The sequence below is a fragment of the Bubalus bubalis genome, chromosome 16 (assembly GCF_019923935.1).
Source record: "Bubalus bubalis isolate 160015118507 breed Murrah chromosome 16, NDDB_SH_1, whole genome shotgun sequence".
Classification (NCBI taxonomy): Eukaryota; Metazoa; Chordata; class Mammalia; order Artiodactyla; family Bovidae; genus Bubalus; species Bubalus bubalis.
The window spans coordinates 29,476,863-29,491,996 of record NC_059172.1 but is presented as its reverse complement, the minus strand read 5'-3'; the positions used below and the strand labels follow the sequence as shown (position 1 = coordinate 29,491,996).

Genomic DNA, 15,134 nt, shown 5'->3' with positions numbered 1-15,134 from the left:
AAAGCACACCCCTGAGAGCCAGGTTTTGGCTTTGGCAGGTAAAAAGTCTTTTAGATCTTGGAATGCTGGAAACCTTAAACCTTTCAGTTTTTTTAGCTAAAGTGATTGGCAACAGAATGTGACATTTGAGGTTTCGTGGCCAGCAATAGTCATAATTAACCACATGAGCTCACGTTTTCCCACTGGAGAGTCAGTGGTCTTGGGGTGATGAAAGTGACTTCCCTACCAGGAGGTGGTTTTCCTTTCGAGGGTATTGGAGTACCCGTGGGCCCTGTAATGCCTCACCCGTGGTCCTTTTAAAATGCTTTTTAATATAAAGCTTCAATATTGGAAATCCAACACCATGGTGTTTAACTGTGAGGCTGTGACTAAGCACTATGGCCTGGAATGGGAAGCAACCTAGGGTTTTTAATGGGTGAGTGGGGGGAGTCTTGTGGTAGAAATAATGGTGAGTGTGAATAACCAGAATCAAAGCTGATTTCCAGTATTACCCAGTTTTCAGTTTTTGCTATTTCTCTTTAGTTTTTGCTGTATGTATACAGGATTCTCTTAGAGATGCCCTTTTATGTTTAATTTAAGCAAAATTATTGAAAGGAGGTAATGTTAGAAGACCAATTTCTGTTCTTTTACTAGATATGTAGATGTAGTCCTTGAAATAGACAAATGTAATGCTTTAGTATTACCCTTTTAGTAATATGGAAAAATGGAGATGCTTGAGTGTTTAATATTGGATAGGTTTTTTAAACATTCATAGTTTGCGTTGACCCGTTTGGCAGGCTGAGGCCCTCTGATTTTTGGAAGTTTTCAAATCCTTTTCTGTAGGTCACATAGAAAAGTAAAAGCTTAGTATAAAGCACACATGTGTGTGGGTGCTCAGTCACTCAGTCGTGTTCGACTCTGCAACCCCATGGACTCTCACCCACCAGGCTCCTCTTTCCATGGAATTTTCCAGGCAAGAATACTGAAGCAGGTTGCCATTTTCCATTCTAGGGAATTGATCCCAACGCAGGGATCGAACCTGCCTCTCCTGCTTACCAGACGGATTCTTTACCACTGCACCTCCTGGGAATCCCAAAGTACACAAAGAAAAGTCCAAACTTAATGTAGTTTTTTATTCTTCATTACTTACTGAAGGTTTTCTTTTTCTTCCTCTTTTCCTCTCCCTTCAAAAGAGGATTCTTAAAGACCAAGTCCTTATACTAATAGGAATATTTTCAATTTAATAAGCCCTATTCTTAAAGAAAACAGGAGGTGGGATTCAGCAGCCTCTTTCACGGAACTCATTGTCCCAGCTGTGATTCCAGGGATAGATACTTGAATGGGCTGGGGTGTAGATACAATTCTCTTACTCCCGCATTCATAGTTTTTACTTATATGGCTTTAACTAACTCACTTATACCGCTTGAATCTTATTTTTCTCATTTCTAAATTAGTAGCATCAGATTCAATGATTTCTAAGGCTTCTCCCAGCCTTAGAAATAGAAATAGATATTATATGATGATTAAATTATAGTGTGATGAATTTACAGTATAATATAATTTTAGTCTCTGTGGTAGTCTGATATGCATATTTCAACAGCAGTAAAGTATTGTAGTACTCAAGATACTTGAGTGGGACTGAACCAGGAGCACATGGTCTCTAAAAATAGTTCTAGTCAGTTAAGGCATGCCCAATAGTCAGTTGAAAGGAATGCTGTTTGATTTTTTTTTTCATCAATTTGATTTGAGAGAACATGTCACCAAAGATTCACAGACTTTTCATGTGTTTTTTGCTCTTATTAGAAAAGAGTGAAGAAACTAAAATAATAAACATGTGTCATATGCTTCTAGACTCCCAAGTTAGAAAAATTGTTATGTATTCCACAGTAACGTTCTGCAACAGTATGGTAGAGTGCTTAAAGACAAAGGCCTTGGTGTCAGGTCAACTGCTATACTCGCTGTATTAGTTTGAACCGGTTCCTTAACTTCTTGAACCTTATTTATTCATCTGTAAATTGAATGAAATAGCATATAAAACATGCCCAGTTTATTAATTTTTGATGAATGAGTGACTGCCAGAAATAGAGCACCATGGTCAATTCCTGGCAGGAAGAAAAAAAAGTGTACAATAAAAGTTACCTATTTTTACAGTATGATCAAAGAATCTGTTTTGGTAGTCAAATGTGGAGAATGTACTGAGTGGTATATGGCAATAGTGGCTTTCCTATACAGTAAGAAGATAGTGCTTAGATAACCAGGTTTAAATATAAAAGAAAAAATAAATATAAAAGAAGAATGTGGGAAATATTACTAACAATTGAAGTTAAAGTTACTCTTAGAAATCGGGAAATACTCAAGCCAAGGTCATCTCAATCAATTTAGCCTTTCTGTAGCCAGAAGTATTCCAGATATGTGTTAAATCTGTGTGTGTGTGTGAGAGAGAGAGAGAGACAAAGAGAGAACTTTTTAAAGTATTTTAAGAATATCATATACCAAGCAGTTACTTTTTTTTCTCCCTTGGTGCAAGCTTAAAACTTCTTATTGTATTATTCTCAGTTCTGAATACTTGAATGATTATTACTTCAAAGGCAGTAGCAGAAATCTAGATGTTGAGTTAAAAAATCTGTGACTTCTTACAAGATATGTACTGTAGGATACATGTATTCTTTTTCCAACGCTTACTTCCACCGAAATTGCATCAACAGGACGTATTAATATATGAACAGTGTGGTTTTTTTACCTTTTACGATTTAAAACACTTTTTTTCTCTATCCTATCTCAAACATCACTGACTTATTTAAACAATGCTCTCTTTTTGAATATTGAGAATGTACCCTGTAAGGATGTGCTATGCTATTTCACTTCGCCTTGGAATTAATAATAATGTTGTACAATAGTATTACAGTACGACTATTTTGCTTGGTAAAGTTGTTAATGAATAAAATGTATGATGTTTATATAGTATGCAATGTTTAAATCTCTGAAACTAATTTTTACATTGTATAATAGACTCAGGTATTATTTTTGGCATTAAAAATGCTGGGAAAGAAAGTAATGAAGACTTGACTGTACGAAGAACTCTAAAGATTATATATCAAATGTTAATCTCACCACATTAATTATTGGGAAATAGTTTTAAATATAGTAGATGAAATTTCAAATCGTATTAATATCTTTAGATGTGTGTAAAACCATAATTTATATAGATGAATAATATTTTATCAATTATTTCTTATAAAATCTCTCTTGAAATTGATTCGTTATGATCTCGTGGCTTCATTTATGGAGTAAATAACTGTTTTCTGTTTCTCTGTTTTTGAATTAATAGCAAAAGATGATGGGAGCATTGCTGTTGCCCTTGGTTATACTGCACATTTGGTATCCATGATCTCCTTTTTCCTACAAGTGCCCCTCAGATATCCTGTAATTCATAAGGGGTCTAGATCAACAATCAAAGATAATATTAATGACAAGCTGACTGAAAAGGAGAGAGAGTAAGTATCCTTTTACAATATACTTTTAACATTGGGCCAGTATGAAGCATCAAGTGTATTAAAAATATAAAAGGTGACCTAGATTGTGGTAATTTTTGTATATCCTTTGTGTAGTGCTCCATTTCTTTTAAATAAAATGTAGGCAGAATTGCTACTGCTGCTGCTGCTAAGTCACTTCAGTCATGTCTGACCCTGCCTGTAAAATCCCATAGACAGAGGAGCCTGGGGGCTATAGGCCACAGGTTGCAAAGTGTTGGACACAGCTGAGCGACATGCATGCAATAGTGGCCTTACAGAAAGCATTATGAAGTATTCCCTCTCTTCTTCTTTCTTGGAAGAGTTTGAGGTTTGCTGTTAATTTTTCTTTTAAATGTTTATTAGAATTTACCAGTGGAGCCATGTGATTTTGTACTTTTCTTTGTTGGGAGGTTTTTGATTAGTGATTCAATTATAGGTCTGTTCATATTTTTTATATATTCTTGACTCAGTTTAGGTAGTTTGTGTGTTTCCAAGAACAATACCATTTCATCTAGGTTATGTAATTTGTTGGTGATAGTAGTTCATAGTATTATTATATAATCCTTTTCATTTCTGTAAGCTCTTTAATGATGTCTATTTTCATTTATGATTTTAGCTGTTTGTGTCTTTTTTATTTTCTTATTGATGTAAAAAACTTACCTAGAATAAGAAGAATTGATGGATCTTTTCAAAGAACTCACTTTTTATTTTGTTGATTTTATATATTTTTGTATTCTTTTTTATCTCCACTCTAATCTTTATTATTTCCTTCATTCTGCTAGCTTTGGGTTTCATTTTCTGTTACTTAGATGTAAAGTTAGGTTACTGATATGAGAGCTTTCTTTTTTAGTGTCAATGATTATATCTTTAAACTTCTACTTCCACAATAAATTGTGGCATGTTACATTTTTATTTTCATTCATCTCAAAGTATTATCTAATTCCCCATGTGATTTCTTCAATTAACCCATTGGTTGCTTTAAAAGGGTTTAGTTTTCACATTTGTGAATTTTCTAGTTTTCCTTCTGTTATTGAACTCTAATTCCATTGTAATGGAGAAATAGATAGTTTGTATGAGTTCAGTATGTTTAAATTTATTAAGACTTGTCTTGTTGCCTAATATATGGTCTGTCCTAGAGAATGTTGCACATGCATTTGAGAAGAAAATATCTTCTATTGTTAGATGTAATGTTCTACATATATGTTAGGTTTAGTTCATTTATAGTGTTGTCAAGTCTTAGATGTCCTTATTGATGTTCTGTCTAGATATGCTGTCCATTATTGAAAATGGAGTGTTAAACTCTCCAACTATATTATTGTAGGACTATTTCTCCTTCAGTTCTGTCAGTGTTTGCTTCTTTTATTTGGGGGCTCTGTCATTTGGTGCATATGTTTTGAGATACTATTTCTTGATGAACTTACCCTTTTATCATTATATAATGAACTTTTTTGCCTCTTGAAACAAGTTTGACCTAAAAACTATTTTGCCTGATATTAGCATGACCTCTCAGCTCTCTTTTGGTTACTGTATTTGGGAATATCTTTCCCATCTTTTCACTTTGAACCTATTTGTGTCTTTGGATCTAAAATGAGTCTTGTAGGCAGTATATAGTGGATCATTTTATTTTAACTCCTTTCTGCAGATCTTTGCCTTTTGATTGGAGAGTTTCATTTACTTCTATTTAACATAATTTGTGGTATAAAAGGACTTCCTTCTGCCATTCCCCCTCTCCCCCATATTTCTCAGACCTTATTTTGTGCCTCATTTTCCTCCATTACTGCCTTTTTTCCCCTTAATTGATTTTTTGTAGTGTACCACTTTGATTCCCATCTCATTTCTTTTTCAGTGTATTTAAGATATTTTCTTATTGGTGACTCTGGGATTACAGTTAACATTCTATAACAGTCTACTTTGAAATAATAGCCACTTAGCTTCATTAGTATGTACAAATTCCGCTCCTCTATGCCTGTCTCCCCACCTTTAAGTTCTGACTGTCACTGATGACATCTTGTGTCACTGATGCATCGTGTGCCCATACTGCTGTCATTTTAGTTTACCTGTGTAGTTATCTTCCCTGGAGACCTTCGTTTCTTTGTTCAGTCTCAGGAACTGTGTAGTGTCATTTCATTTCAACCAGAAGGCTTTAGCCTTCACTTCTTACAGTAAGTGGGTTAGCCAGAGGTGAAAGCCTAGGGTCTTCTCAGGTCTTTTCTGAACATGCATTCTGTTCTGAGCATGTATACAACGTCCTTTGTATTTTTAAAATTTTTTATTTAATTATTTAATTTTTATTTTGTATTGGAGTGTTGATTAACAATAGTGTATTTCATGTGCACAGCAAAGTGATTCAGTTAAACATATACATGTATTTATTCTTTTTCTATTTAGGTTATTACAGAATACTGAACAGATATACCTACAGAATACAGTAGGTCCTTGTTGGTTATCTGTTTTAAAAATAGCAGTGTATACATGTCATTCTCAAACTCCTAATCTGTCCCTCCCCTGACCCTTCACCCCTGGTAACCATAAGTCTGCTCTGTGAGTCTGTTTCTGTTTTGTAAATAAGTTCATTTGTCTGACTCTTTGCGACCCCATGAATCACAGCACGCCAGGACTCCTTGTCCATCACCAACTCCCAGAGTTCACTCAGACTCACGTCCATCGAGTCAGTGATGCCATCCAGCCATCTCATCCTCTGACGTCCCCTTCTCCTCCTGCCCCCAATCCCTCCCAGCATCAGGGTCTTTCCAATGAGTCAACTCTTCCCATGAGGTGGCCAAAATACTGGAGTTTCAGTTTTAGCATCAGCCCTTCCAATGAACACCCAGGACTGATCTCCTTTAGGATGGACTGGTTGGACTTCCTTGCAGTCCAAGGGACTCTCAAGAGTCTTCTCCAACACCACAGTTCATTCTTTAAGATTCTTCATATTAGCTATATCATAAGATACTTGTCTTTGTCTGACTAACATCACTTAGTAATCTTCATGTCCATCCATGTGGCTGCAAATGGCATTATTTTATTCTTTTTTATGGCTGAGTAATAGTCCATTGTATATATGTACTATATTTTATTTATCCATTCATCTGTCAGTGGATATTTAGGTTGCATCTATATCTTGGCTATGGTGAGCAATGATGTGATGAGCATTGCAGTGCATATATCTTTTCAAGCCATGTTTTTCTCTGGATATATGTTCAGGAGTGGGATTGCTGAATCATACAGCAATTCTGTTTCAGTTTTCTGAAGAATCTCCATACTGTTTTGCCCAGTGGCTGCACCCACTTACGTTCCCACCATAACTTCTGATTCCACAGTGTGTGGGTATACTTCTGAATATACTAATTTCTGAAAGAAGTTCTCCCCAGCTGTTCCTCCCAGACTAGACAGTCTGTTGTATGTCTCAGCCTTAATCTTTTGCCTAGGGAAGTAGTTAGGTTTGTTTGTTTGCCTTACTTCTTGAACATTGTCCTGTTTTTACTCTCTGAGTGAGTTCTGACTAGGCAAAACAAAGGCAGGTGCCTTGCATTCATCCTTCAGGTTGCTCCCAGACAAGTTAGGACAAACCAACACAAATTTTTTACTGTGCTGGTCAAAAAAATAAGATCTGCTCTGCTCCCTTAAGAACCAGGAGTCAGGGCCTTACCCTGGCAGTCTGCTGTCTGTAGGACCACTGCTGAGCTGGAGAGGAGGTGAGGGACAGGATAATTAAAAATACTGCAAAGTGTTCCTTCTGATTTTGAGTTTGCTTTTTCTTGATTGATTGTTCAGCCAGTTGTGAACCTTTGATGGACAGTTTTTGCTTGATTTTCTTTTGTTCAGTGTTTCTCTGGAGGGACAAGTCCTTTGATCTACTTACTCTACCATTTTTGCTGATACCATTCCATTTGTTCATGTAATGATGAAAAATACTACTTATAAGGGATGAAGGGATCCCCTAGGTGGTTTTAAGAGGAGAGAATACCATAACCAGATATAGATATGTCTTTCACGAAGATAACCTTTTAGTTTTGTGGAGAATGCCCACCCCTCCCAACTTTCTCTTGGCTCCATATTAATAAAATTAAGTATCTCTCCAGATTTTTATCAAATTTGCTCATGATGATCTGCCTTAAAATAATAGTTATGTAGGAAATTACTTTGGGAGCTTGAAGGAGGGGTACTCCTCAGTGTGAAAAATACTCTTTCTCCAGATCAGCTGTGCACTTTAATTTGTGAAAGGAGCAGGTCAACATGTGGGCACTCCATGTAGTGTATGCTCCAGCGTGAGTAGTCGTGACGATTTGTTTATTGACTGATTGATTTTCCTAAGCAGTCTGGAAGGCCAGGTAGATTTAGGTGATTACATTGCTCTTTTTTTTTTCCCCCTTTGGCAGCCAGGAGAACCACAGGAATTGCTTTTTAGTGAATGAATTTTATATTCTACCTCTTTCTTCCCCGTTTTACTGAAACAAAAAATGCATTTTATTGATTCTAATGTAAGTACTTTTGACATCTTACTAATATTGCTAAAAATGAGATACATCTTCCAGTTAATGGCATGGTAGATATGGTGTTTTATCATATAAAAAAATTAAAAATGATATTTTTATCTTTTCTTAGTGGTACATAAGTTAATTATTCAGTTCATAGTTGATGCTGTCTTATATTTTATGAACTGTCAAATATTTCCTCTGGGGCAGTAAAGCACCTCAGATCCTTTTTGGAACAGCTTCGATGTGTAAATATATCTCTAAATACAAATGCATTTATTAATTATGGTTGTTGATTGAATCAACCTTTCAGTTATTAGCCTGGATCACTGACAAAGTGTGTCGATTTTGATGTGAACTTTTCCAGGGTATTAGGTAGAATCAGGTCTTCATGAGAAAATAGGAATTAAATGATTCATTGGACAAATTATATTTAATGTAATAGGCCTAGGAATCCTCAGCTTCTGTCCTCTCTGATTACCGGTTTCCTCTGGCTATGGGCATGTGATACATTAGGGTTGAGAGTCCTGTTTAGCTAGTTTTGCTAAACTAGGTTTTTTCCCTTTGTCTGGTCTGTTGGAAGCCCAGGTCTGGACTGACACCTTGCCCAAACCGTTACTGATGCACCTGCACACTGTAAAGGGAAACTCTGCAATCTTTGCTGCATTTCATTTTGAGGCTCAGACCACAAAACACAAAGGAATGTAGCCAGAGTCCAGCTGCAATGTTCCTTTACCCCTTATTTCTTTTTTCACTGAGGACTGAAAAGTAGATTTTAAAGTGATTTTTGAAATGTGTTGGTCGTTGTTATTTCTCTCCTATAACCTAATATTGGGTAATACATTCACAGTAGAGCAGTGAAACAGTCATTGAGCTAGGACATAGCTGGTCAGAGCATTTGGCTTTTTCAAGTCCTCAAAAGATGTCTGACATTTTTTTGTTTTATTCTCAGAAGGAGAAATAGGGAGTGGTGTAAATTGGCAGGCACTTTTGAAACTTCCTGGCCTGTCCACCACAAGGTTTTTACAGATCTCTAAGAGCTGGTCAGCTCTTTTCCTATAGTGGAATTATTGAAACTGAGAGAAATGTTAGTGCTGCTTTTCCCATTTCATGAATATTTTTGTGCTTATGTTTATTCCAATGTAAGATCTTGACTAAAAGGCCAGGAGTTGCCTCTTTTACCTGATTGATTCTGATTTCTTTTAAAAACAGAAAAAATTCTAGAGTACAAAGAAATTGTGATATATCCAAAATCAGATATTCATTGTCCCAGACCATAGTCACTGCATATGGATCTCCTGCTCATGAGAGAAGTTATGGTCTGTTTTAATGATCTACCACCTTTTTTTGTGAGTGGGTGCATGTGGCGATCGTGCATACTTATCTATAAAGGAACTGGCTGGACAGGTCCCCAAGTCTGTGACTTGAGCCGCTTGCAGCCACCTGGCCATGTCTGGCTGTTTATGGATGTTTATCTTCCCCTTCAGCATAACCAGGTTGCCTTTTTTTCAGAGGGTAAGGGACAAAGGAATTTGCAAGTGGCAGTGATCAGACTGATTCCTGTCTCTGTATTCCTATAGCCTCTCTCTTGACCTGGTAACACTGACCTGTTAATAAATGAATGTGAATTTTTTCTAGTGGCATCTCCTTGAAACCGTTAAAATACTTTGAATGTTACTTGCATAAGTAGCAAATTCTCCATAGCAATAGTGACTGGCCCTTGGGATTTCATTGGCATATATTGAAGACATAAATGTTTTCACGCTGCTGTAATGTTCAGACAGCTATAATTCTGACTCCTCATTTCTGTTTTTACCTGCTTGGTGCTGCTGCTGCTGCTGCTAAGTTGCTTCAGTCGTGTCCGACTCTGTGCGACCCATAGACGGCAGCCCACCAGGCTTCCCGTCCCTGGGATTCTCCAGGCAAGAACACTGGAGTGGGTTGCCATTTTACTTTGCTTGCTTAATGCATACTTAAACACCTGTGGACACATCTTACATTAAAAATTCTTTCCCATAAACACTTTCAGCTTCTGTTTGCTAATCAAGCTGTTCTAATGTGAAGAGTTCAGAAGTGGTCACCGTTTCCACTAAATTGCCATGTTTGCTTTCATGGCATCCAATTAAATCGGATGGCCTCCTTCCAGAAGTGGGAGATTTTCACATCATGCTTAGGCTTAAATGCTGTGGCTTTAATTTTCAACTCTTCTTCTGTTTATCCTGTAAATTAGAACACTCTTTCTAACCTTTCATCTTCATTTTATTATAGGTTGTTGTTCAGATGCTGGCATTTAAAGTACTCAGGAACTCAGACCTCAGATCTTTAAATTGAACAATGATTGTTACGACTTGAGGCAGTGGGTGAACCAAATGCTGTGGTTTTCTATTTTTTTCTTGTTGTGCAACTTAGAAGTATAATCAAATAAATATTTTTCAGGGTGACTAATATAACTGAAATGAATAGAATTATTAGTTCTTTCAGGCGTTCCACTTGATTACAGGAATGGGACCTAAGTTGAAAAATTGCCGTTCATGTGAAAGCTTTCCCAAATGTCTTCAGTCCAGCTCCATTGTAACTACCTAAGGGTATACCGTAAAACAGAAATAGAAAGGGAAAAGTGTTTCTGTACATGCTGAGTTGTAGACATTGTGTTTTAGAACCAGACAAAATATTCCTAGGTTGTATGATTCAACCCTTCATTTCACAAATGAAGAAAGAGGTTGAACAATGAAGTAAGGTCATATAAGAAGTTAACTAAGCCTTCACTTTGATCTGTTCCACTGAGGAAATGAAGCCCAAGAGATGGTGTACCAGTTGTAAATGAAGTATTTTCAAGCAAACATTTTTCGGAGATGGAAGGGCTTCCCCGGTGGCTCAGTGGTAAAGAATCCTCCTGCCAGTGCAGGAGACGTGGGTTCGCTCCCCGGGTTGGGAAGATCCCCTGGAGAAGGAAATGATAACCCACTCCAGTATTCTTGCCTGGAAAATCCCATGGACAGAGGAACCTGGCAGGCTGTAGTCTATGAGGTTGCAAGAGTTGGACATAACTTAGTGACTAAACAAGACAAAGGAGATGGAAGAAGTGTATTTATCAAAAAGGGGCTATATATGAGACTGAAATACCCCTTTCCTTTTTAGGGAAAGCTCCCTGGTGAAAAATGCCTTGATGTAAATTCCTGTATATTATGTGGAGTTCCCATGTTAAGTTCTTATTGAAAACATTAATTATTTAAATCTTATTTATCTCTTGGTTCACTTTGACATTTTTTTTTCTTTAAAAGGTACAGTGTACAATGCTTCTCTTTTCTTCTCCCTTTCCTCAATTTATTTAAACTGGGCAGTTTTTTGTTCATTTTGTTTTTTTCTTTCTAATCACTTAAGGCTTTGAAGTTACATTGGGACTTCACGTCTAATCAAGAGTGACTGGGGAAATGTCCTCCATTTCTTGGTTCACCTGGCATAATATTTGTGGCAGTAGGTTATCATGAGGTTTAAATGAAGCACAGTGCTTGGCACGTAGATGACGCTCAATAAAATTTTCCAATTACTGTTATTTATACATTGAGCTTTGCAACAGGAATTCCAGGCAGCTGTGCAATTTCTTTTTTTTTTTTTTTCCCCACTAATTCTAAGTGCTTAAAGGGAAAGTTGACCTAAGAAAAGGTTATTGTTGTTAAATCCTATTCGACTTGACTCTGTGACCCCATAGACTGTAGCCCACCAAGCTAGACTCCTTTGTCCATGGGTTTCCCAGGCAAGAATACTGGACTGAGTTGCCATTTCCTTCTCCAGGGAATCTTCCCAACCCAGGGATCAAACCCGTGGCTTCTGCATCAGCAGGTGGATTCTTTACCACTGAGCCACCAGGGAAGCCCAAGAAAAGGTTAAGGAAAATTAAAAATGCAGGCCCCATAGCATAGTACTAGACTTTGTTTTCTAGAAACACCAGGAGGTACATCATCTTTCCATCAGTGGTGTGAATGGAGAGGACTAATGAAGTTTCCCAGAGCACGGGGGGGCGGGGAGGGGGGAACTATTGCAGATCTTAAGGCTTGTCTCTTTTTCTTCAACTGCTCAGGGAGTTTACTGCCTTATATAAGCTAATGAGGCAAGTAAGTGTCTGTGTTTGGAACCCATCAGTATAGTAAATGCTGAAGCCCTTATTCTTAAAAGAAATGTAGATCATGTTCAAATAATTCAATGGTTCCCAACCTGGCCCTCTTACTCTTTTTAGTCTTACCCTGGGGTACTCTCAGTTCCTGACCTGTGCTTCAGTCAAACTGTTGTTTTCCAAACACATCACATTATTTCCCACTTGATACTCTTTTGTCCTTAACTATTCTTATCTGGAATGCCTTCCCTAGCCATCTCTAGGATCATAATTGCGGTTGTACTTAAAGCCTTTCCCTTATTATCTAAAACTTTCCTCATAAAGTCTTTCTTAATTCCCCTTAGTTTGATGGACTGTAATAGCCTTCTGTAATCCTATGAAGAATTCTCTCTATATAGTACCTCTGAAGTGAACTATGTTGATATATGTTCTCATTTCTTTTTAACAGCAACTCAGTGATACAAGTATTTGTCCTATTCTTGTCTGAAATGTTTTCAGTGTAGAAACTGCATCTTACTTGGCACGAAACTCATTCCATTGCCTTACTGAGAGCCTTGTATTGTGTAAACACTCAATAAATATTTTTTTGAGTTGAATTAGGAGAGCAAAAGGGATGTTACTTTTGCAAATGCTATTAAGTAATCTGACACTCCACATTCTAGCCCATAGTTTTAACTCTAGATGCTCTGGCCAGGACAATCCTTATTTCATACACTCCCTTAGGACCATGAGAAGCTATTAACTTCAGTGTCTGTTGTAATCCAAGGCACAGGCAGCAGTGCTGATGGGGTTGTGTTTAGGAGTGAGAGCAAAGAGTGTGTTTTAAATGAAGAATCCCCATGGAAATTTAGGCAGGAGAGATCAACAGAATAAAAATGCAGAAGGTGGTTGCTGGGTGAAACAGGAAATGAACACCTTATGAAGATTAGGCATTCCACTGAGAGGGGAAATGTAGAAAACGAGTCAGAAGTAATTGCGCAGCCATTTCATCGCCGATACTTGAGAGCACACTGCTGGGTGTGTTGTTTTTAATGAAGTGTGCTTTTATAGTGCTGATGTTATTATCTGGATGAGGAAGTCTTCCCTAGTATTATTGTCATCTCAACTTTCTGCAACCAACTAAATTAAAATACAGTAATGTAATGAGTCAGTGGAATAAAAAAGAAAACCAGATGACTCTGACATGTGACCCCAAGTTGAACTTACTGCTTTTCTGGTTCACAGTGTATTCCAGTCAGAGTAAAGAGGTTCAATGTAGTACTTTGGAGAAAAAGGGAAGGTAGAGGAATAATATATTTAGTTAATAGTGGGCTATGTCATGGGCTAAAGATTGCTACATTATTAGAATATCTGAGATCAGTGTTTCTCAACAGGAGGTCCCCAGAGCCTCACTGAGTTCTCCAGGTAGCATGGACTGGCCTTCTCCAGTCTATTATTATTGTGTATCATATGACAGCATAAATACTTTGGGTTCTGATATGAATTAATCATTTACTCTAATGAATAAGACTTTATTGATAGTATACTGGGGCTTCCCTGGTGGCTCAGCTGGTAAAGAATCTGCCTGCAGTGCAGGAGACCTGGGTTCATTCCCTGGGTTGGGAGGATCCCCTGGAGAAGCGAATGGCTACCCACTCCAGTTTTCTGGCCTAGAGAATTTCATGGACTGTATAGTCATAGGGTCACAAAGAGTGGGACATGACTGAGCGACTTTCAAAAGAGACTACATTAAAAGCAGCTCTTTCTTTCCTTTAATTCTTTCCTTTTTTTTTTTTTTTTTTTTTTTGGCTGTGCTGGGTCTTAGTTGCTGCGCAGAGCTTTCTCTAGTTGTGATGAGCAGAGGCTACTCTTTGGTTGTGGTGCATGGGCTTCTCATTGCGGTGGCTTCTCTTGTTGCGGAGCATGGGCTCTAGGCATGCGGGCTTCAGTAGTTGCCACATGTGGGCTCAGTAGTTGTGGCACATGGGCTTAGTTACCCCGTGACATGTGGAATCTTCCCAGAACAGGGATTGAACCCCTGCCGCCTGCATTGGCAGGCAGATTCTTAGCCACCAGACCACCAGGGAAGTCCTCCTTTAATTCTTACGTTTGATTTTTGGTAGGCAAACAACAAGGGATATGAGGATAATTATATTAAGTCAGAAAGTTTGGATTAAATGATTTGTGGAATCTTTTGGTTTCCTGAAGGAAAAAATGGATAGAAGGAGTAAGAAAATTATTTTAGGTAGATATGAACTATTTTAACTTCCCAAAGCATCTTATTATAATAGTTCTGTAGACAGTTTCCTAGGGGGTAACATTTATGTCCTAGACAATAGTACATTATACAACAAAGTAATATAATTCTTTGAACCACATAGTTCTATTCACTGCCATGTTTTATACCTCTCCCTACAATAATTTAGTTATAAGATCACCAAATGTAACCTCTGAATCAGATTAAATGATCAATTGATTTTCAGACTGTTTTTCTTCTCTAATTCCTTGAAAAATTGATATGAAAGTTAATTCACGTATAGTTAAATCACAAGAGATAAATTACAAAAGGTGACATCACTGAAGTCAAACCATACGTTGAGGCCTAGTACATATTTGTCATTGCACAAGATGCTGGCATTAGGTAAAATTACTCAGCTGTCAAAGTAGTATCAGGAATGGAGAGCAAGTCAGTAGACAGTTATCCTCAGCATTCTAAGGCCTACGTTAGAAATACATGGGGTTGAGTTGAGTAGTCAGCAAAGGTATGTTTTAGGAGGTGGCCCTAAATGTCTGAGCCACTGAGTGTGGAAGAGACTTGGAAGCTGCCCAAGCGGACTAGATAACAGCGGAAACACACATACCCTGCACAAAATAGGTATTGCACCTTTCCATTGATCAAAGCATCTAGTTTCTCACTCAGCCTGGTGAATGACTTCACTGTACATTGCTCAGTAGTTTTCTCTTAGGCATAAATAAAAGAAATGTCAATTAATAATTCAATCCTTAGTGGACATAAAAATGAAAATTACTTTCAAAGATGATTAGGTTTGAGTGTCTAAATAGCAATATACAGATATT

At 37.5% G+C, this 15,134-nt stretch overlaps 1 protein-coding gene across 7 annotated transcripts in view; it reads left to right on the top strand.

Moving 5' to 3' along the window:
- UVRAG (UV radiation resistance associated) overlaps window positions 1–15,134 on the top strand; it is a 326,555-nt gene that overhangs the window by 190,158 nt on the left and 121,263 nt on the right. For all 7 annotated transcript variants that reach the window (XM_044929343.2, XM_025266389.3, XM_044929342.2 and 4 more), the window contains one exon: window positions 3,308–3,473. In XM_044929343.2, the coding sequence (XP_044785278.2) occupies window positions 3,308–3,473 (166 nt within the window). The remainder of the gene's footprint in view (window positions 1–3,307; window positions 3,474–15,134) is intronic.